General features: G+C 35.8%; 2 protein-coding genes across 5 annotated transcripts in view; both read right to left on the reverse strand.

Annotated features, from left to right (window-relative positions):
* dab2ipa (DAB2 interacting protein a) overlaps positions 1–305 on the reverse strand; it is an 89,005-nt gene extending 88,700 nt beyond the window's left edge. The window contains exon 1 of the mRNA XM_026269487.1: positions 230–305. Coding sequence (XP_026125272.1) covers positions 230–305 — 76 coding nt within the window. The remainder of the gene's footprint in view (positions 1–229) is intronic.
* An 882-nt stretch (positions 306–1,187) lies between these two features.
* phf19 (PHD finger protein 19) overlaps positions 1,188–21,466 on the reverse strand; it is a 33,851-nt gene continuing 13,572 nt past the window's right edge. For 3 of the 4 annotated variants that reach the window (XM_026269496.1, XM_026269498.1, XM_026269499.1), the window contains exons 10-15: positions 20,870–20,937; positions 20,348–20,497; positions 19,831–19,897; positions 17,869–17,954; positions 12,976–13,071; positions 1,188–3,760 (exon numbers count right to left, since the gene is read on the reverse strand). In XM_026269496.1, coding sequence (XP_026125281.1) covers positions 3,427–3,760; positions 12,976–13,071; positions 17,869–17,954; positions 19,831–19,897; positions 20,348–20,497; positions 20,870–20,937 — 801 coding nt within the window. In that variant the 3' untranslated portion in view covers positions 1,188–3,426. The remainder of the gene's footprint in view (positions 3,761–12,975; positions 13,072–17,868; positions 17,955–19,830; positions 19,898–20,347; positions 20,498–20,869; positions 20,938–21,466) is intronic. The other variant, XM_026269497.1, reaches the window with a different exon arrangement.

Genomic DNA, 21,466 nt, shown 5'->3' on the forward strand with positions numbered 1-21,466 from the left:
TCACAATAATTTCACTGTCTAAACTTTTCTGAAAAGCTTATCACAAGATGTTTAAAATAAAAGTATTCTAAGAAATACTGACTTGAGTAAAATGTGTGACAGATAGCTCAGTAGCCCTTGTACTGTACTAGAAATAAGAATCACAGTAAACATATGGCAGACAAACGTATTCATAAAAGCCAAATACATTCATAAACTCGTTTCGGTCTAAATCAAGTAGTAAACTTACCGGTGACCCTCATCCAGCCCTGGTGCTGACAGCGGGTGATGTATGTTGTTGACATAGCGGTAGGGTCACTAAACATGTTGTCTGCGCGCAATTTTCAACATGCAACGCTTCAGGACATTTGAACAACTGACGGACACCTCATAACGACTAAATGTTGCATTAAAAATTAACTTTCGGATAATGTAAAGGGAAAGACGCTAGTTTGCGCGTGTAGATTTGTTGACCTGTTTTTTTTTTTTTTTTTAGAAGCGCGTGCGGGCGACACAGGGAGACACGTCATGTAATAACTTAATTAAATTAACGGATTAAACTCTCTGCGAAGAAAGCAACTAATCTGTCCACATACACAAACTCTCTCTCTTAAAAAAAAAGTGTGAAAAACAGGCGTCTTTCATTTGGACAGATATTTTGAAATAGCCGATTCGTACTGAATTCTGGAGAACAAATTACACAATTATTATATTAAATCACATGTCACAAAAAATTTGGAGATTATGCCTTTATTCATGTCACTTGTTTCCTCTCAACATATAACGTGAAGGCCTAACTCATGAATATTAATCGCGTAACGTTAAGATTAGAGAATGACTAGAGGCTGATTGGGTGGAAGGCTTGGCTCATGAATATTAATTGAGCTATGTTACTGGACGTTCTAGAAAAGTTACCGAGGAACGTCAACCTCATGTAATTGATATTCATTAATTAATCTTTTGCCACTGGATGTGTAAAAATGCATGACCCCATGACCATGGCTTTCTGGATATATTAAAATATATTTTTTAGGAAATGAAAGTAGATATTCTTTGCAAGGCACTATTTTCTGCAGTTCTGAAACCTACATTCTCTTCTCACTCACACCAGATGAAAAGTCCAGTTTGTGTCTGTATTAAATGTGCATTATAAATAATATAAAGACACCTATGAAAATGTTAGTTCACGTAAGAGAGACACCGTTATTGCAGACAAATTGTTTTAATGGTCTGAAACAGGAATGAATGAATAATGACACATACAAGTTTGCAAATTTAACATGTTTAAACACTGTTACAAAAAACATGTTTACCATGTACGGCTTTGAGGGTGCCGTGTAGAAAAATTTTCATAAAAGTATTCTAAACTGCTTAGTTTTAATCTTGCAAAATTACACAATAGCTTGTATCTCTTCTAAACCTTGTTAAACTTGTAACCATGATACAAAACCTCTCTTGAAATGTGAGCAAGTTGACACAGTACAAAAACATCATCGTGTTTTGTTAAAAAATTTCTATTTCACAAATGCCTTTTCTTTTGGGGAAATAATATAAAAGTAAAAAGTAAATTTTTAAAATATATTTTTATATTTATTTTTTTCTTTAAAATCAATTAGAAAATATAGGTCAATTTATCCAATAATAGCTTGCATAGCTGATAATACATGTTAATAGTGCAATAATAAAATGGGGCTAATCTTATTTCCAATTATATACATGTAAATAATAAAGTATATTTATAATGTTGTGTCCTATTAAACTAAATGAAGTTAAATTATAGAACCTGACAGCTTTAAAAATTCACATAACTTTAATTTTCCACTTAATCCAATCATCTGATAAGAGCATGAATCCACTTCCAGATCAATCTCAAATATAACACTCTTTGGAGATCTCGTAAAAACATTGATTTGACATCGATATGTGGGCAAATGTTGAAAACAGCCTAAATTCTATTGCTAATGATATGCAAATGATCACTTTCCCCTTTCGGTTTCATTCTGCTTTGTCAAAGCAGGTCTTGTTTATCCAATCTGACATGCCAAAGCATACAAAAGCATATAAAATAGAAAAATACTTCTCAAAAACAGTATTTGCATCACTTTGTTATATAATCACCTAGAACAAATTCAAAAATTATGTTTGAACAGGAAAGAATGAAAGTGCTAATATTTTAACACAGCTAAACAAAACGAATGTGAATAAATTGCTATATATTCCTTCTGAAGAAATACTGAGAGAGATGAACCAAACAAAATGAGTAACTTTAAAGGAAAGGTTTGCCCAGAAATTAAATGTACTCAGGCCACCCAAGATTTAGGTGTTTGTTTCTCCATCACAACATAAGTAGCATTACATCACTTTCTCACTAATGGATCCTATGGAGTTAATGGGTGCCGTCAGAATGAGAGTCCAAACAGCTGCTAAAAACATCACAATAACCCACAAGTAATCTTCATTTGACCAGTTAACATCTTGTAAAGTGAAACAACAACAAAAAAAATCCATTATTAAGGCACTTGGTTTGAGCTTTAAAACCATTGAAATCAATCTCCTGTATTCCCCTCACATCAAACTCCACCAGCATATTTGTTTAGAACGGTTTTGTTTGTAAACAGTGCTTGATCTGTGCATATTGCTCTCCGGATTCAGAGACACAAAACATTTTCACTGGAGGAAGCAATATTATGGATTCTTGTATTTTAGCTGGAAATCTGAAGATAAAAACATCTAAAAGGATTTGTTTACAAACCCAAAACCTTTTGCTTCACAAGTCATTCTTTGATGGACTGGAGTCGTGTCGATTACTTGTGGGTTATTGTGATGTTTTTATTGACTCTCAATCTGACGGCACCCATTCACTACAGTGAAACAAGTTAAGTAATGCTACATTTCTCCAAATGAGTTCCCATGAAGAAACATACTCATCTACATCTTGGATGGACTGAGGGTGAGTACATTTTCAGCAAGTTTTCATTTTTGGATGAACATTAAACTCAGTCAAACTTGATTCAGACTTTGAAATCCTTAATGACAGGAACTGAAACTCACGGGGCGGATGCTTTTACACTGTATGAATCCCAACACTAAACTGAAATGACTTCATGTTGTATAATACTGTTCTTTATCTGCTACCTAATAATGACGTTACATTGTGTAAGGTTAGTATGTTACTAGACTCAATCATGTCTGTGATGTTTAAAGTGCCCTAAAAGGACACTGCAAATGACTTCAAGACAAACAAACACTTTAATGTCTCACATGTGAGAAGACCAAAAAACAAAACAAAAAAAAAGACACTATAGGTGGTTGGTCAAAACCAACAAAACCAAAACTAGAACTCTGAAACTATGACTGTCAGAAAAGCAAAACAGAGAGTAACTATGGGGGGGCCGCGTGACACCTTGCGTCGTGGCCCGTCTGTTCCACACCTCTGTTCTGTGATATTCAGTAAGGTGTAGTTCCTTCCCACTCCACCAAATACTGCACCTTGCCTTCAGGTGTGATCCTGCGGGCCAGAACCTGATACTTCTCCCCACAGGTGAGTCGACCAGCCGCCCCAAAATAGCTGGTGATGGAAGACTTGAGGTGAGAGAGTGAGGAATCGTCCTCGCTGATGCTCTCAAAGGTGTGGCTGTCGATGCTGTTCTCCAGCATGACGTTACTCTCCTCTCCAGGCATGCTGATGGGGCTCAGCTCACGCTCCACCATCTCTCTTTTTGTGGCCAGCACGGTGTAATTAGAGGAGGGCAACTTCCTCTTCCGACTGCCCACATTTTTCCTGTAAAGAAAATAATTGCCTTTCACTATTAAAAATAAAAAACGACAAACTTGTTTTCTGCTCATATGAACAGCTTGCAGAGGTGGGGGGGAAATTACAATCCTGTAATCAGATCATGTTCATCATGGAATATACTGTATATAGCCTGCTATCATTTTAGATTTGAATAGAACAGTGACCCTGGACCACAAAACCAGTCATAAGGGTCCGTTTGAGATGTATACATCACCCGAAAGCTGAATAAATAAGCTTGCCATTTATGGTTTGTTAGGATGGAAATCTGGAATCTGAGGGTGCAAAAAAAAAACTAAATACTGAGGAAACCGCCTTTAAAGTTGTCCAAATGAAGTTCTTAGCAATGTATATTATTAATAAAATAATATGTTTTGGTATATTTATGGTAGGACATTTACAAAATATCTTCACAGAACATGATCTGTACTTAATATCCCTAATATGTTTTTTTTTTCCTATTGCTAAAGATATGCCCCAGCGACTTTCATAACAAACCTTTCAAAAGTTTAGGGTCGGTATTTTTTTCTTTCCTTTTTATTATTGTTATTTTTTTTAAGAAATTAATTATTTTTATTCAGCAGGGACACATGCAATTAACTGTATCATGGTTTCAACAAAAATATTAAGCACAACTGTTTTCAATTACATTTAAATATTTGTATAGTTATTTTAAATTGCAATACTATTTCACAAATAATACTATTTTTACAGTATTTTTGATCAAATGAAGGCTGCCTTGTTGTTGGTGAGCAAAACAGACATTTTAATATCTTACTGACCCCAAACATTTGAAAGGTAAGTTTAATAAATGAATTAATACATCACAGTTGTAAACACTTTTGGATAATTTATGACATTGGAAATGGAAGCCGAAGATGTCCTGATATTCTAACCATAAAACAATTGCTTAGTATGCAGTCTGTATGCTGCGAATATAAAAATATTATTGTTTATTTTATGTTTCAGTTAAAAATGTGCACTACTCTTTGTTCTGCCTGAATAATACTAATAATAATAATAAATAAAAAAATTATGTATTATTAATTGTATTATCCAGTGGATAAATATTAAAGAATCTTTAAAGAGATTAAATTGTATAGATGCATTAATACTGTCTACCACAAGATGTCCCTGTTTAACACTGAATGTTACTTCCTAGCCTTTGGCCGTCCCCTTTCACTTGCCTCTGTGGGCGTTGTGCCATTTTAAAGGTCATGCAGCAGAACTGGACTTTTAGGTATTTTTTTTTTCTCATGCTGCAAATCTTCTGGGGAGTTTCCAATCTGCATCAACCCTATAATGACCACATTTCTGCCCAAGGGCATGTGTAACATGGGAAATCACAGCAAGATATCAAAATCCGATGCGGACAACCTCCATTTCAGAAATCATTACAGCTGCTAAAATGGGATGTAGAGCTAAACAGTATTAGTGCATGAAAGCCAAGCACGGAAAGCAGATATGTGTTTGTGAAGTGTTTGATCTAGCCCACAACGAGGATGCACAGTAGGGGACAGGGATCTGTCGACCCTCACAACTTTTCCAGTCGAGAAAATCCAAGTCGTGTTTATTTTCCTCCACCCCCTCTCTCCGCCTCTTTCCAAACACCCTTAGGAACATTGCAAGAATACTAATGAGAATTCATATCCTAAAATAAATAAGAAAAACTATGGGAAAGATATTAAAGAATGAGTGGGGCTGTATGGCAGTCTCCAACCGGCCAGCCATCCAACTGCATGCTCTGCGCGCAGGCCTTTGTTTTCTTTGGTCGCGGTTTCTTCAGGCCTAGCGCAGCGGGTGACAAAACAAAAACAAAAATACAGGACAAATATAAGGGATAACTAACTGTATGAGTATCTGGCCTGCGGGACGCGAGGTATGACTAGCAGGAAGATGAGTTTCTGAAGAAGTGGTCACATTTCACAAAGAAAATAAAGCTTTGTGATTGAGGCTAAAAGAAAAGGTCAAGAGACTACAGAAGGAACAGAAGTGTACAAGAACTTTATTATTAAGTTTTAGTGCTGTGTTCGATATATCGATACAACGATGTATCATTACAGACGATACGAATATCAGTACAGCCGGCCCCTTTATCGAAACTGTGGCATGTGCGCTGCTGGGAATCGTGCTTAAGTTGAATACAAGAACACAGTTTAAAACGGAGTAGAAAAGTGCACGGTTTCTAATAGGTGTGGGCAATAACTGTAATATTAAAAGCAACAATTATCGATATTGTGTTAATTTAGTGTGTGACAATATACCAGTGTTATCGATATCAGCAATATTTAAAATGAAGAGTTCTCTTATGATAGCACCACATGTAAATACTCCAGCACCAGTACCTGGTTGAGCCCCCAGGTGGCAGTACTGTGCCTTAACGCTGAGACCTGTCACTCAAGAAGAAGACACAGCGCTGGCAGCTACTCCAAGGAGAGCAGTGTTCGTCAGAGTAAGTTGCAATTATTTTACTAGTCACAGAATGGGAAACGTTATATTGAACTGTTAACAGCGGTTTTCTGTATTCATATATTTAAGAGTGATTCTTTTAAAGCTGCGGTAGGGAACTTTTGATGCTCTAGCGGTTAATAAACAGAACTGCTTGCGTCTTGCGGAAGAACATTGTAGCCGGAACTACTTCTCTCTGTTTATGTCTATGAAGAATCACAAAGGTACTGGGTTACTCCGCCGCGGTATCCCCGAAGCAATCTAAAATAGTCCGAATATAAACACTTATTATAGGTGCACCCTAGAGATTCAGGACAAGCCAAAAACACGGTTTGCAAAATGGATTCATGGTGTACTCGCTTATTATATACATTTTTCTACATTTTGAACACAAAGTTACGGACCGCAGCTCTGATTGGTTATTTTTTACTGGGAGCGATGGAGTTTCTGCAAATGGCAATAGGACCACTGGGAGGAGCCAGAGGAGCTTGATTTTTTTACAGATTATCTGTCTCATATTCTACTGTCAGGACATAATGACAGGTTTAATAAATATGTAAAAAATATTTTTTTTTACAAAAGTTCCCTACAGCACCTTTAATAAGTACCGCATTTTCTTTACTCGTCTTGTTTTTGTATTTGCAATAAATACAGCCTGTGCGTAGTAACTCTATATAATTGTTCAAATCTATTAACAGTTAAACGATTAAAAGTGATCTTGAAAAACTGAGCGACCACATTGCTACATTAAACTTGTAAAATGATAAGTTGGTCGCAGTGCCATGCACTAAATGTCTCATCTGCAGTCATTCTTCAGTGAGGTTCAGTAGTTAACATTAGTTAACATATATAAATAACAATTAACAATATTTCCACAGCATTAAGTCATCTTAGTTCATGCATTACTTATGCCTTATTAAAATCACAAGTTGTGTTTGTAAACATTAATGCATAAGTAAATTAACATTAACAAAGATTAATATATTGTGTAATAAATATATTTTTCATTGTTCAGTCATGTTAATACATTAATGTTAACAAATTACATCTTATTGTAAAGTCTTATCAGGCATTAATATTTATTCATCATACTGTTGAACTTGACAGTATTTTCGCTCTTGTTATTTCATAGGAGTTTTAAAGAAGACGGAGAAAGTCAGAGTCTTGTGCCCTGCATTAATCAGTATCCTTATGTTCGCTGAGTGAAAAAGAAAAACTCAATAAACACAGTAAAAAATCATTTGACTGATATCTTTTTTATCCCCCAAGGTTTCTATAGATATCACAATATATTGATAATTTGAGTTCTTATGGCCACAATAAATGTGATAGGAAAAATCTAATATTGTGACATCTATATATATATATAATTCAAAATTTGCTCGATAGTTTTTTTTTTACAATTTTTTTAACGTATTCAAACTATTTTACATAGGGGTGGGGATGGCCACCCACTCACAACTGCTGATTCTGTCACTTTTTCTGAAGACAAGAAGCGAATTTATTCAGTCGCAGAATGACTGAATAGGAAACGTTTCAGACACGCGCTTGAAATCAAGGAGATTTCAAATAATGTTTTCACCATGGCATTCCTTAGAGCTCCTAAAGTAGTTTAACATCCCGAACAAAGCTTATTAAGAAATCTTTCAGAACATATTTTCATGAAGAATAAGGATAAAACAGTATAAAATTGAAGTGCATTGAATTTTATTAATTACTGGAAAACTGAAATTGTAAACAATCCTTCGAAAAAAGTGCCAATGGCATGAAACCTGAATGGAACTCACAATTTAAAGTAAAATCCATCAGAAGGTTGTCCAGAAAAAAAAAATTGGACACACACAAAAAACCTGCTGTGTGAAAAAGAGCAGTGAATACTTAGAAAAAAAGTGCATTTCAAATATATTTAAACATTTACCTCTCTCATTCAGTCATAATTAGGCTGCAAGACTGAATTATGAACTGGTAAATGACAAACTGATCACAGAACATGTTTGTAAACTTTAAATGTTAACTGTTAAAAAGCAATGTTATCAGCTTTTACAACTAAACATTTGCGAACAACCTCGGGCAGAAGCCCTCCTGAGGCGTCTGCCTTTGCTAAGCAACCATGACGTGCTCTCTCCATGAAGACGCGGAAATTTCAGCAAAGGATAAATGGATTTGCAGCACTAAAAATCGCTTGCAGTAGCTCTGCTACTAAATTTATTTCAAAATGGCAATCCATATAAAGCTATGATCAGCTGTTCCTTCATCTTGGCTGAGCTTTCAACGTTGTTACGGGAAAGGATGAAGCTGATTGTTTAGTTCTTGTCACATGACCCGCGGTGCGCTTGCGGCTCTCTGAAAAGTTGAGATGTTTTAACTCGATGCGGTGCAGACGCGCCTGGAAAAACGGGCGCATCGCACCGCGTGCGTGTCGCAACTGCGTCGCTTCCATTGTGAGAGTGCATACTGCGTGCCTACATTGGAAATAACGAACTTGAGCATGCAAAAGACGCGATATGTGAACGCCCCTTAAACAATTCAATAGTGCAGAGTTTACAGGTTAATCTTCTTTTTGAAGGCTCAAAGTAAAGTTCTCTCACATCCCGCTGAATGCTGCAGAGACGCTGTTCGGGAAGCACGTGACATAAAACGAGGCCAGCTATTGGCTATTCGCTACTTCTCCTGCTGTACTGGCTGAGTAAAACCTCCGGTGGCTCATTACTGCCACACTTTGGTCACCGCAGATTTGAAATATGCACGAAATGAGCCGCTTATGGCAAATAAAAGTTATTTAGCAACGAATCGATGACTAAATTAGTTGACAACTATTTTAATAATCGATTTGAATCGATTAAATCGATTCGTTTTTTCAGCTCTACATGACAGTAAGAGAAAAATAACAGAATAAAACATTTTTAGATGAACTACTGCAAAGGATGTAATAATGTGTTTCATGCTGTCAGTCAGTAAATACTATTAGAAATGGAAACAATGCTAAACAGGCAAAAAAGTTCTTAAATTCAGGTTATGACTAGTTAAAAAAAGAAAATCTGGTTACTTTTGTATGACTCTTTTTCTTTTTGCATTGATGAGATGGAATCAGTTTAACATATTTTACTATATTAATTTCATAATTCTGAATTTGACCCATAATCAGAAAATCTTCTGTGTCTGTCAGAAATGTCAGAAAACGTTGCAGATCAAAATCATGTCGAATTCATGCATCATGTTTCAGTTTTGAGCATTCTTAAAGCCTTTTAAATCATATCCAAGACTTTTCCAAGTTAATTTTTTTAATTATAAAAATGTTAAATGTTTGAATTTGCACTCAAAAAGCAATTAAATATTTCTGAACATGAACATTAATATTAAAATGTACATTCATTACAGATTTTTTTTTTACTTTATATATTTTAATCCTAAATATTAGTTTGTTTTACAATTTTTCATTACATATTTTTATAAACCAGTCAGTGAGAATATTTTTACTCCCCAATAACATCAAAATGAACAAAAAAATGATCCACAAAAAAAATTTAGCAACACAACTGTTTTCAACACTGATAATAAGAAATATTTATTGAAAAAATCAGTTAGAACGATATCTGTATCCTAAAGACTGGAGCAATGGTTGCTAAAAGTGCATGAATGAACATTTTAATTCTTAATATTATTTAATAATATTACTTTTTACAGTAATTTTTAATTAAATAAATGCAACCTTGGTAAGCATAAAAAAAAAAAAGTACAACATAAAAAAATATATTTTTTAATATAAATGTACATATTTGTGTTGTCAAACTATTGATAGTGATTAATCCCATCCAAAATATTTTTTTTTACATAATATGGGTGTGGACACACATACAGTATATATTTTAAAGAATATTTACATGTATTTACAGTATATGTATGTACTATATGTATATATATATATATATATATATATATATATATATATATATATATATATATATATATACACACATGTATATATATATATATATATATATATATATATATATATATATATATATATATATATATATATATATATATTTATATTTATATTTGTTGGTTTGTAAAAACTGCATAACCCAAACAAATCTGCGGTAATCGATAACACACCACAGTACAGCTTGAAATTACTTGGAATATTTAAGTATCTGACCTTCAGCACTAAAGCAAACCCAGATACGAGACCACAACAGCTGACAACCTGACATCAAAATTCATAACTGACTGATGACATCCTCAGCTCTAGCATGGCTGCACTACCATTTTCAGACTCCATCTTTAAAATAAACAGGAGCAAACAAGTGGCCATAACCATAAATAATCCATAATCTGACAACATATTTCTCCGCGAGCTGTCAGAGGCGGTTTACACACAACATCAGGTGGTGATGGACGCCTGTTATTCCTCTTTAACTCGTGGGCAGCAGAGTGCAGCCCCAGCAGGGGAGGTGAGAATCTACAGTGACAGTCGCGCTGCCAAATTGTCCCACTACAGCAATATTGATTACGCTGCAGTGTAGCCGTGAAGAGGACACTTGTGAAAGAGCAAGATGAAAAGCACAGAGGATACAGGCCTGGAATTCCAGCAAACCCACCACGGTCAATCCAGCGACCGAGTCAAATTGACAATTGATGGAGCTCATGTATATTAAAAAGCAAAGCGGTTAGAGGCACCCTGGTGGCCCGGTGGTTCAGCTGCAATCACTGATGTCACCACTTCAAATGTTATGACAAATTAGCTCCCAGAATCCCTCAGGCTTGCATCAAAAAGCAAGCACAAACCCACTTAAGTTGTAGTTCAGGGTTAGGTACCAGCAGGTCACCGGTTAATCCAGGGAAATTGTTTTGACTGGAAAGATGCAGTGGGTTGACTTTATGTGTCAGATGCTTGGCTTTAACTTCACTTATTTAAAACATGCTGTTGCAAGGATCTCCAAGAGTACGAGTGATTCGCAACGGCCTGTGAAGAATTACATCACACCAGCGTTCTGCACTGCTGCTGAATCTACAGCCCTGTGGCTAAACAAGATCATATTTAGCTGCGGTGTGAGCAAGAATATAATTATTATTTTGTTTTTTAACTTAATACATTAATGCATTACATTCCTTTTTAAGGAAAAAAAAAACCTGTAAGAAATGCTAACACTGACCTGCAAATATGTCACAATTATAATTTTATATAATTCAAACAGTGCAACTTTTGCAAGATGGTCTTCTCATTAATGTTTTTAACATTAAAGGGGGGGTGAAATGCTATTTCATGAATACTGAGTTTTTTACACTGTTAAAGAGTTGGATTCCCATGCTAAACGTGGGCAAAGTTTCAAAAATTAAGTTGTACATTTGAACCGGTTTGTCACAAGTATCGGAAAGTTTTTTTCGAGTATGGCTCTGTGTGACGTTAGATGGAGCGGAATTTCCTTATATGGGTCCTGAGGGCACTTCTGCCGGAAGAGTGCGCGCTCCCGTATAGCAGAGCACTGAGAGCACAGACTTTCACTGATCAGAGCGATTCACTGATCAGAGCGAGAGCGTCGCGAAAAGTCACAAAAGAAATGTGTTTTTGGTTGCCAGGGCAAGACAACCCTGCACAGATTACCAAAGAAAAAACAGCATTAAGGGACCAGTGGATGGAGTTTATTTTTACAGAGCATCAACGGAGTTGTGCAAGTGTTTTTGTTTGTTCCCTGCATTTCGAAGATGCTTGTTCACAAGGCCCAGTTTGACGCCGGATTTGCACATTGTTTATTTCTTAAGGATGATGCAATCCCAAGGAAAAAGGGTCACGATCGTGTGTTGGAACCGCAGGCGGTGAGTAAAACTGCTTCAAACATCTCTGCCTCCTTGTTAGTGCGTCCCCTCCCATGCCAGAGACCCGGGTTCGAGCCCCGCTCGGAGCGAGTCGTTGCTGCTGCTGCTTTCGTTCAGTTTCAGCCTCTGGATCTGATTCTGGATCATAAATAAACAGCTGAATCTGACTGTTAGCCATGGTTTGTTTTGGATGATGGGTTTTCCCTCACGGTAATGTCACAGCTTCCACATGCTCTCAACGCAAAAGCCTATTCGCGCTCGTGATTCTTTAGCTCCGCCCACACGTCACGCCTCCAGTCGGTCGTGTTTTTCCGGGAAAAATTGGTACAGACTATCTTTCTCTTATGAATATAATAAAACTAAAGACTTTTTGGATTTATGAAGGATGCAGTACTACTCTATATGTACTCAAGATTAACAGGATATTGAGTGAAAACGAGCATTTCACCCCCCATTTAATATTGTACACATTCAAAGACGGCAAACAATGCAACTTTTGTTGAACAGAGTGTTAGATGTATTTTTACGTTTTATTAAATGTAACTGGCTGCACAAACTGTAAGAATATGTACTGTATTTAAATAAACATATTCACAAAGGCATTTTGCTGTACTACGCACATTTTAAAAAAGCATGCAAAATAGGGGTGGAAGTCTTTTAGCACCTAGCGATTTGATTCTATTCCCAAACAATTCTCAATGCATCTTAAAAAAATATAAATTGGCAACACGGTGAGGGTGCAAAATCTTTGTGTAAAGATTCTCTGTGCTAAAATATATCTGTTCTGACCAACCAACAGAAACTGAACGTGATAGCTATAATCGAGTCAGTGCCACAGGGAGTTCACAAATATAGAATCGGATGCATCTTCCTTGAGCAAATACATAATAGTTTTTTTCCCTAGTAAAGTATGCAGAACTGAAGGAAATGAACTGTACCTGAAGTCATAGGAGACGCTGGTGGTGGCGGAACCAGAAGTACTGGCTGCATCGGTGGAGTCCTGGTCCATGCTGAACGTCTGTCCTGAACTGGTGCTAAGAATGATAAAGAGAGACAACGATTAATTAAGAAACATAACCGAAAGTGGTCAATGACTCGACTATCAAAAACACATACTGTACAGTCAACATGAAAAAACATTTTACTTACCATTTAACTTCTTACCCACATTACTTCCATACTGTGTCATATTTTAGAGTGAAAACAGAATATCAAGTGAGGAAAAGGTGGAGCTTGATTTTACTATCAAGAACTGATTTAAACCAGCGATGTTATTGCTGACTAAAAGATGACAACTAGATGAGCGCTAGAGACAGATCCCCAGTAAAGACCTTGTCTCATAGACGGCCATCGGGACAAGACCGCAGGAAACAGATGAGTCCTCTGCACAATCTGACTTTGCTGCAGCCTGGAATTGAGCTGCTGCTGTTCAGAAGAGAACCGGCCCCCCGACTGAGCCTGGTTTATCCCAAGGTTTTTTCTCCATTCTGTCACCGATTAAGTTTGAGTTCTTTGCCACTGTCGCTTCTGGCTTGCTTAGTTGGGGACACTTAATATCCAGTGATATCGTCGACTTGATTGCATAGATACTATTTAAACTGAACTGAGCTGGATGATGACATCACTGAATTCAATGATGAACTGCCTTGAGTTTGAAATTGAGTGTTTACTATTGCATTTTTGCATTATTGATACACCACTATTTATATTTTTAATATTGTAAAGTTGCTTTGACACAATCCGTAAAAGTACTATATAAATAAAGGTGACTTGACTTAAAACTAAAACTATTAAAAATGGTTTTCTTTAATTAAAAAAACATGAAGCTGATAAAATTAAATATAAAGTAGATAAATATTCAATAAATGCGTAAATTAGAATGGGAAGAGATTTTTAAATATTGCCCTGACACGCAACTGAAATACAAAAAGTTTAAGATGAAGTTAAAATTATTAATAATTAAAGCCAAATAGTAATATATATTAAAAAAATCTAGTAAAAATTACAAAAGCACAAAGAAATTATTCGTAATCTAAAAATAAAATAATAAAAGAAAATACAAAAATAAAAGCTCATTCAAAATAATAATATATACTATAATGGTATATAAATAATTATAAAATAACACCGATTTAAACTTCAGGTCAGTTTTTTGTTGTTGTTTTTGTTTTGAACTTAATTGCAAATTTTCAAATAAAACGGTAATTTAGGGGGAAAAGAAAGTTGTTTCCATTTGACTTCATGTTACTTATCTTATCTTTCTCAATAAGTTTAATCTCAGCCATTCTCAAGAGGCCAAAACAAAGGGCTACTGAAAAATACAAAAGAATACAGTTGATCCGACCTGCTGCTTGCTATTCAACACATTATACGGTGCTGGGATTGTGACTATAACAGAGTTTATCAGGACTAGCATTCAAAGGATGGCAGTCATTAACTACAGTTCACGGCTTTGTGATGAAACCCAACGTGCCCTTTTTATTATGGCCGAAACCAACTCCAGATCTCTCTTTTATACTCTTCAACAATCCCTCTCAGACAGCCGCTTTCGCCTCTGAAAGCGTTGTCTGCCCCAATAGTGTTTCCAATTCTCTCATTATTCAGGCCTGTTTGAGAGATGATAACCTTTATAGAATAGTATAATTAAATCGCTTCACCCGCCGTGTTGATAAAAAATATATTTTCTGCGGGGTGGGGTTGTGATTGGAGAAACAGTGAGAGACCTTTCCGATATCTCAAAGGGAAAATGGATGCAAATGAGCATGATTGTTCGAAAGCCAATAAATAGATGCTTAAGCATTCACATCAAAGGTAATGAGAAAAGGTTAAGCGTGCCGTCTGTTGCCGTGAGAGAGACTGATGAAGGTAGACTGAATTTGATTGAGACCTCATTATGTACACTGATGGAAAGGCGACAATTAATTCCTGGCAGTTTTAGCACAGGTGAGGGGACTTTATCAAAAAATGAAAGGGCAGGCGTATCAAATGAGCCATCAAACCCGAAGCATGTGGATATCTGTATTATTTGCTTAATTGTTACGATGTGCCTCGGGGTCCCAACGGATTCTGAAGTCACAGAGAGGACAAGGGTGAATAATGATCTAGTACCAAACATACATTGATTATGCAATATTATGCCTTAATTATGGCTTTTCTGCACTAAATTTAAAAGGCAAAACACTTGAAAAACATGGAGGACAAGACGGATGAAATTTCTCACTGTGGTGGTTTCGTTCACATTAGGGATTGGTGGTGATAAATGGCTTTATATAATGTTAAAAAAAAAAGGTTTGCACTGTATATATTCATGTGGTAATGCCTGTTTGTGAACAATTTAGTAAATTAATTACTTAATCTGATTTGATTATCTTGTCTTTTTTTTATCTCACAAAGATAATGGTATCAGTGCAGCATTTCTAGACATTATGTAACACAAGAGCTCAAAACAATAAAATTACAATATATAATTATACAGCGTTTCCCATTAACTACCTACTCTGGCTGCCCGCCATGGTCTAATCTGTCCCCCCACTGTTTCATAATGAACCGAAAATATTTTACACTTCTCATAATAACATAACAGGTCTCTAATGTTGTGTTTTGTACTATTGCTTTTGGCAAAGCATTTGTCAAACAAACTAAAAGTGAAAGCACAATATAGCTTAGTGCTCTTATCAGACCTCAAAAGGTGGTGATTTAGGGTGTACTCACACTAGCCAGTTTGAACCGTGCCCGAGTGCGTAGTGTGAGTGCTCCGAACCGTGCCCGGGCACGGCTCGATTAGCCGGCCCTGGCCCGCTTGGAAGAGGTGGGCCAGGGCACGGTTCAGTTGGACTCGGGCGCAGTTCGCATGCAGTGTGAGCGCTAACCGTGCTGGAGCACGGAAAAGGACGCGTTGCACGGTTTTGCGACGCTCCAAAACCAACATGGCAGGGAAAGGGTCGCTTTGGTCTACGGCAGAGGTGCAAAACGCATACAAACTAAAAACTGCAAAGTCCTTGCTGCCCTTCAGCTGGTACCTTGCAAAAATCCTCATATGAGCAGCAGGATTACGTGAAAATTTTCGCGCCACTAAGGCGACACATCTGTTTAACAACAGGCTGTGAGAGGGCTGTGGACCAAACGACAAAAAAATTAAGAGCGCCGCTCTTCATGTTTTTCCCGAAACCGTCGCACCATAATGACGTAAGCGTGCTCCGGCACAAATGCTGAAACCCTATATGTGAGTGCAGGCCAGAGGGGGAGTGGGGAGGGGGGACAATCGTACTCGGGCCTGGTTCATGGCAACCGTGCCTAGTGTGAGTACACCCTTAAATAAATATATAGTCTGTAGCACTGCATATTAGTTTGTGGTTCAGTGTTTCCACTGCATCAGTTCACAGTGCATGGAGCGACCTCCATCTCTGCATCTGAGTGAGTGAGTTTAACGTGCATTTGGGTATATAACAGGCACCAGATACACATTATTTTCACATTTGCATAATTTCACATTTGTATATTGATAGAACAATGTTAGTGGACAGATGATTGAAGTATTTCACTAAATTCACGTTTGTAAGCCTGTTTTCACAGGAACTAAAAATTAACATAATTTAACCCAAATTAAACCTTGAGGGTTTAACGCCTAAAAAAATTTAGTAGCGTATTAGTATTACGAAAGGTTCATTTTTCATTTACACTGCAGCTAAAATAATAATACTATTTGCATTATTAATAATATTTTGTGATTGTAATGTAACTGAAACACTATATTTCAACCGAGGTCCACCTCCCATAGTTTGTCAAAACTCTTGAATAACACTTACTATATCAATATAAAAAATAATATATTTTATACTTATTATAAATATATAGTATTCACTCTACACATCTAAATAAAATTACATCTAGTCATTTAGCAGACGCTTTTATGCAAAGCTACTTACAAATGAGGAAAAAAATAAATAATATAAAATAATTAAATTAAAATGTAAAATAGACATATATATTGGGGGTGTAACGGTATGTGTTTTCGTTTTCGGCACCGAATGACCTAATGCAATATTTTGTGTGCGGAACATAGGTACATTTTCGTGTTTCCACACGAATATATTAAGTGGCGGAAGTCTCCGCGTTCAGCGCAAATCCCACCCTGCAGCTGATTCTCAAGTTTTCAAAAGGCATCACGCGAGTGTGAACATCACTACAATTAAGAAAATTACCGTAATTCAAACACAGCTCCCGTCGGCATTTAAACAGACCTTTGCTCTTAATTCCGATCGGTGAGATGCAGTAACGAAATCTGAGCAGGTCTAAAAGCTTAAACTGTTGTTGCTGCATTTTACACTTTGGAAAAGTTATATATATTTTAAATATGAGCAGGCCTACAAGCTGGGATTGGTAATTCTGCACTGTAATCATAGTTATTTATTTGTATTTTTCATTATATTTTATTATGTGATATTGGTTTAAGACAGAGTATTTTATTTAGTGGAGAACTTTGCAGCAGTATTTTATTTCCTATTCTTTTTTTATTATATAATGTTATATATTTTATTATATTTTATTTTAAAGTGTTTAAAAAACTGTAAACAAAATGTTAAAAAACTTTTATAGTAATAAACTACCTGCAGTTTAATGTTTGCATTTCTTTCCCTTATTGTACCGAAAATGAACCGAACCGTGGCTTTAAAACCGAGGTACGTACTGAACCGTGATTTTTGCGTTATTTTGCATTACACCCCTAATATATATATATATATATATAAAATTTCCATATAGATAAAATAGAAAATATACTAAAAACAAATATATATAATGTCTTAAAATATTATAAAATAAAACAAAGTCACCTCTTTAAACTCTGCAGCTCGTCCAGCGTGAAGTCGAATATGTTGGCCATGTGATGATTGCTGCTCCAGGTAGAGGTGAGGTCATTCTGTGACGGCACAAATAAAGCATGAAATACAATACTAGTTAAATTCATTCCAGTGCATCGTCTGATTGCCATTCGGATGATGACGAGAATCACAGCTTTGATTACGCCGATCAGAGCGGTCATGGTTGTTACAATCACTCTTATGCCGCCTTTGAAGTTGCTCATGGCATTATTAGCCATTGTTAGTGGCTTGTAGTGCAGCTGACTTCTTCTGCTAAAGGCTAGCTTGACTGAAGTTCAGCTACTTGAAATCCTGAGTAGCTTGTAGTTTGGCTTTCAAAGTAGCTTCTCCAACAGAGCGAGAAAAAAGGTGAGGGAGAGAGGGAGCAAAGGCGAGAAAGAGACAAAACAACACATGAGAAGCGAGGGAGAGATGCAAGGTCTGCATGGCAGCAGGCGTCAAGGAATGAAAAGAAGATCACCACGGGGCGCAAGCAGATGCTAGAGAGCGATGAAGAGAGGCAGGAGAAGATATCGAAGAGTAAACTTCACACAGGTCATATTTAAATCGGCTTTAAGTCCGTACATAAGAAACCGTGTGGAAAAACGGCTGAAAGAAACAAGTAGCAATTCACTCGGCTGCTTGAGAGCAAGCCATTGAGGGATTCTAGAAACTCCAAGAAGTGCTAGAGCACAAAATCTCGGTAAGGAAAGCTCAGATTCACACTGACAGGTCAAACATAGCGTCAGTAGCCCAACACTTCACCTCTTCACGAATCTGATTTCAAGAGGGCTGCACAAACTGAATTATTTAGTTTGTGTGTGGTTTAGAGATAGATCAATATATATCAGGTTTCCCAATCTGGGGTTCGTGAGTGAACTGCAAGGGGATCGTGAGCTAATAAAAACCGAATAATGAATTAAATCATTAAAATGTAAAATTACAATAAATAAACAATAAACAAAAATAAAACAATTACTAAAAAAAGTTATTTAATTAGTTTACCTGCATGTCATGCGACCATTAACCATCATCAGAGAACCATGAATACATTAAATTATTGAAATGTAAAATCTAAGGACGTACTTCAGGTAAATATTTTAGGTCAAATGAACTTGGCCAGTTTAACATCTAATACACAACCATTGTAAGAAAACTAGCATCCTCTGGTAATTGTACCCAACTGGCTAAAGTGTCCGAAAGCCGTACTTCCTGTTTTTAAATATTTTTTTTATCAAATTAGACTTAATTTAATTTTTAAAGTTTTGAGCATATCTTAATTGCTGTTATTAAACTGTATAACATATCAAATACCATTCAAAAGTGTGGGGTTGGTACGATTTTTAAAGTTGGTACGAAGTTTCTAATGTTTGTCAAGGCTCGATTTATTTGATCAAAATTTGGTAAAAACAGCAATATTGGGAATTTATTTATGAAAAATGTCATTTATTCTTATGATGACAAAGTGGAATTTTTTTAGTAGCCATTACTTTGGTGTCACGTGATCTTTCAGAATTTTTTCAGAAGTAACATTTCTATTTATTATCAATGTTGAAAAACACAAAATTATTGAAAGGGGTTATATGTGCAAATAAAATCCATCTAATTTGTATTGGCGTCTCTAAAAATCAATATTTATCACTGAGTTCCTATTGTTAAATAGTTTGAAAGTGATATAGATCAGTGCAGCCAGCTGTATTTTTTTTTTTTCTTTTTTTTTTTTTAACTTAATGTAAACTGGCCTAATCTGAAATATAAGCCTGATTATCCCTTAGCAAACTGCTAGCTGGATAGATCTTAGGACACAGTTTATGCAACTGGCCTAGAACCCTTTTTTATCAGACAGACTTACAGTAGTAACCGTAATAACAGAACACAGTTCTCAACCAGACAAGAAAGGTCATGCTGGTGTCGCAGTGAAGTGGCAAAGCTTACATTAGGAATAGCATCCTCCAGCAGCCACTTGGACCTCTTCCTTTTCTTCTCTGCAGGTACAGCGCTACTACAACAGAGGACAACAAGAAACATTCAATCGACATAACTGAGCATAATAAAAACTAAACTAAATAAACTGTCAATCAACGCATTGTCTCCACCCACTAAACATGACAACACAGATCTGAGAGCTGAAATTACTCAATCCTAAAAAGTATTGTGGCTGTCAAATGTTTAATTATAGGGGAGCAGCCATGTGTCTTTCAGTGCATTCACTGCCAAAGTCTAATTTCTCAAAAGTCTCCAAATTCCCTTTGAAGCATCAAGGAAAAATAAAGATCTCAGTTATGATCAGCTGACTGGATAAACAACAAACAGACAGCACTATAAACCAAATAAAATACTTCATTGCGATCAGTCTCATGATAATTAATTTTAATGATTCCATGTGACATCAACAAAAGATATCTGTCATAAAAATAGGAGGCAGTAATAAGGTGCTCAGAAATGCTCAAACCTGCTTTTGCTGGCCCCTTTCTTGCGTCCCCTGTGACCCTCACTGTTCTGGGCCTTCTCCGGAAACAACTTAGATGGGGGGTTAGGAGGGACCCTTGTCCTTAGTCGAAAAATGTATTTCCTCTTCTTGATCTCCTTGCCGCAAAGAAACCTAAAATAAATAAATAAATAAATAAATAGAATTTTTTACTATTATTTTAATATTTTGAATAAACAAGTATAAAAAATAATTATATAAAAAAACATCGGAAAATGTTTAAATAAATACTATTAAATAAATAATATTATAAATTTTCTTATTACATTTATGTTTACTAATAATTCATTTATCTTAAAAACATTTAAAATTAATTAAATATAAACACACACACACATATACAAATATATAAACTTGAGTTATTATTAAAAATAAAAATTATTAAAATTAAATTAAATAAATACATTTAAATAATTTAACATTTATTAAATCAAGTATATGCATAATTTCAATGAGAGGAAACAGAAAATATTTTTTTTTTCTTACTTGCTTTTATAGTTGTTGAGGGCATCAAGAATATACTGGCCCCGTTCAGACAGAGGAGTATTGGAGAGCTAAATTGTAAGAAATAGGTAAGAAAGTCTTTGTGAGAAACTGATTGTGTGATATGGTGTTTTATTATGAGACATTTCCTTTGCTGGTGCCTTGAGCTGTCATGTTTCAATGAAGACAAATGAAACCCACAGGCTTTGCTGTAGTAAAGTCTTCCATGAAGAAATGTAAGAGTAATTTAGCAGTGCTGTTTTTTCAGATTACACTTGACAAAAAAAAAAAAAAAAGGGTAAGAATGACAAGAGATAATGCACAAAAAACAAAAACAAAAAAAACAGACTAATTTTCACTACCCATGTCTATCAAAGGAACTGCTTTCAGTACCTAGCAATTACAGCAGTCTACAGACAAATCTCTAGTTTAGTTGTTTTTTGTTTTTTTTGCTTTCAAGTGTCTTTGAAGGTGAATTGTGTCATTTTTACACCACTAGTTGTACAGAATGGAATGACACATTTATGGTTGCTAGAATGTTCTGGGTGTTGCCTTGTGAACAGTGTTTTGTGGTTACTAGGACATTATTGGGGTGTTATG

The sequence above is a fragment of the Carassius auratus genome, chromosome 8 (genome assembly GCF_003368295.1).
Source record: "Carassius auratus strain Wakin chromosome 8, ASM336829v1, whole genome shotgun sequence".
NCBI lineage: Eukaryota > Metazoa > Chordata > Actinopteri > Cypriniformes > Cyprinidae > Carassius > Carassius auratus.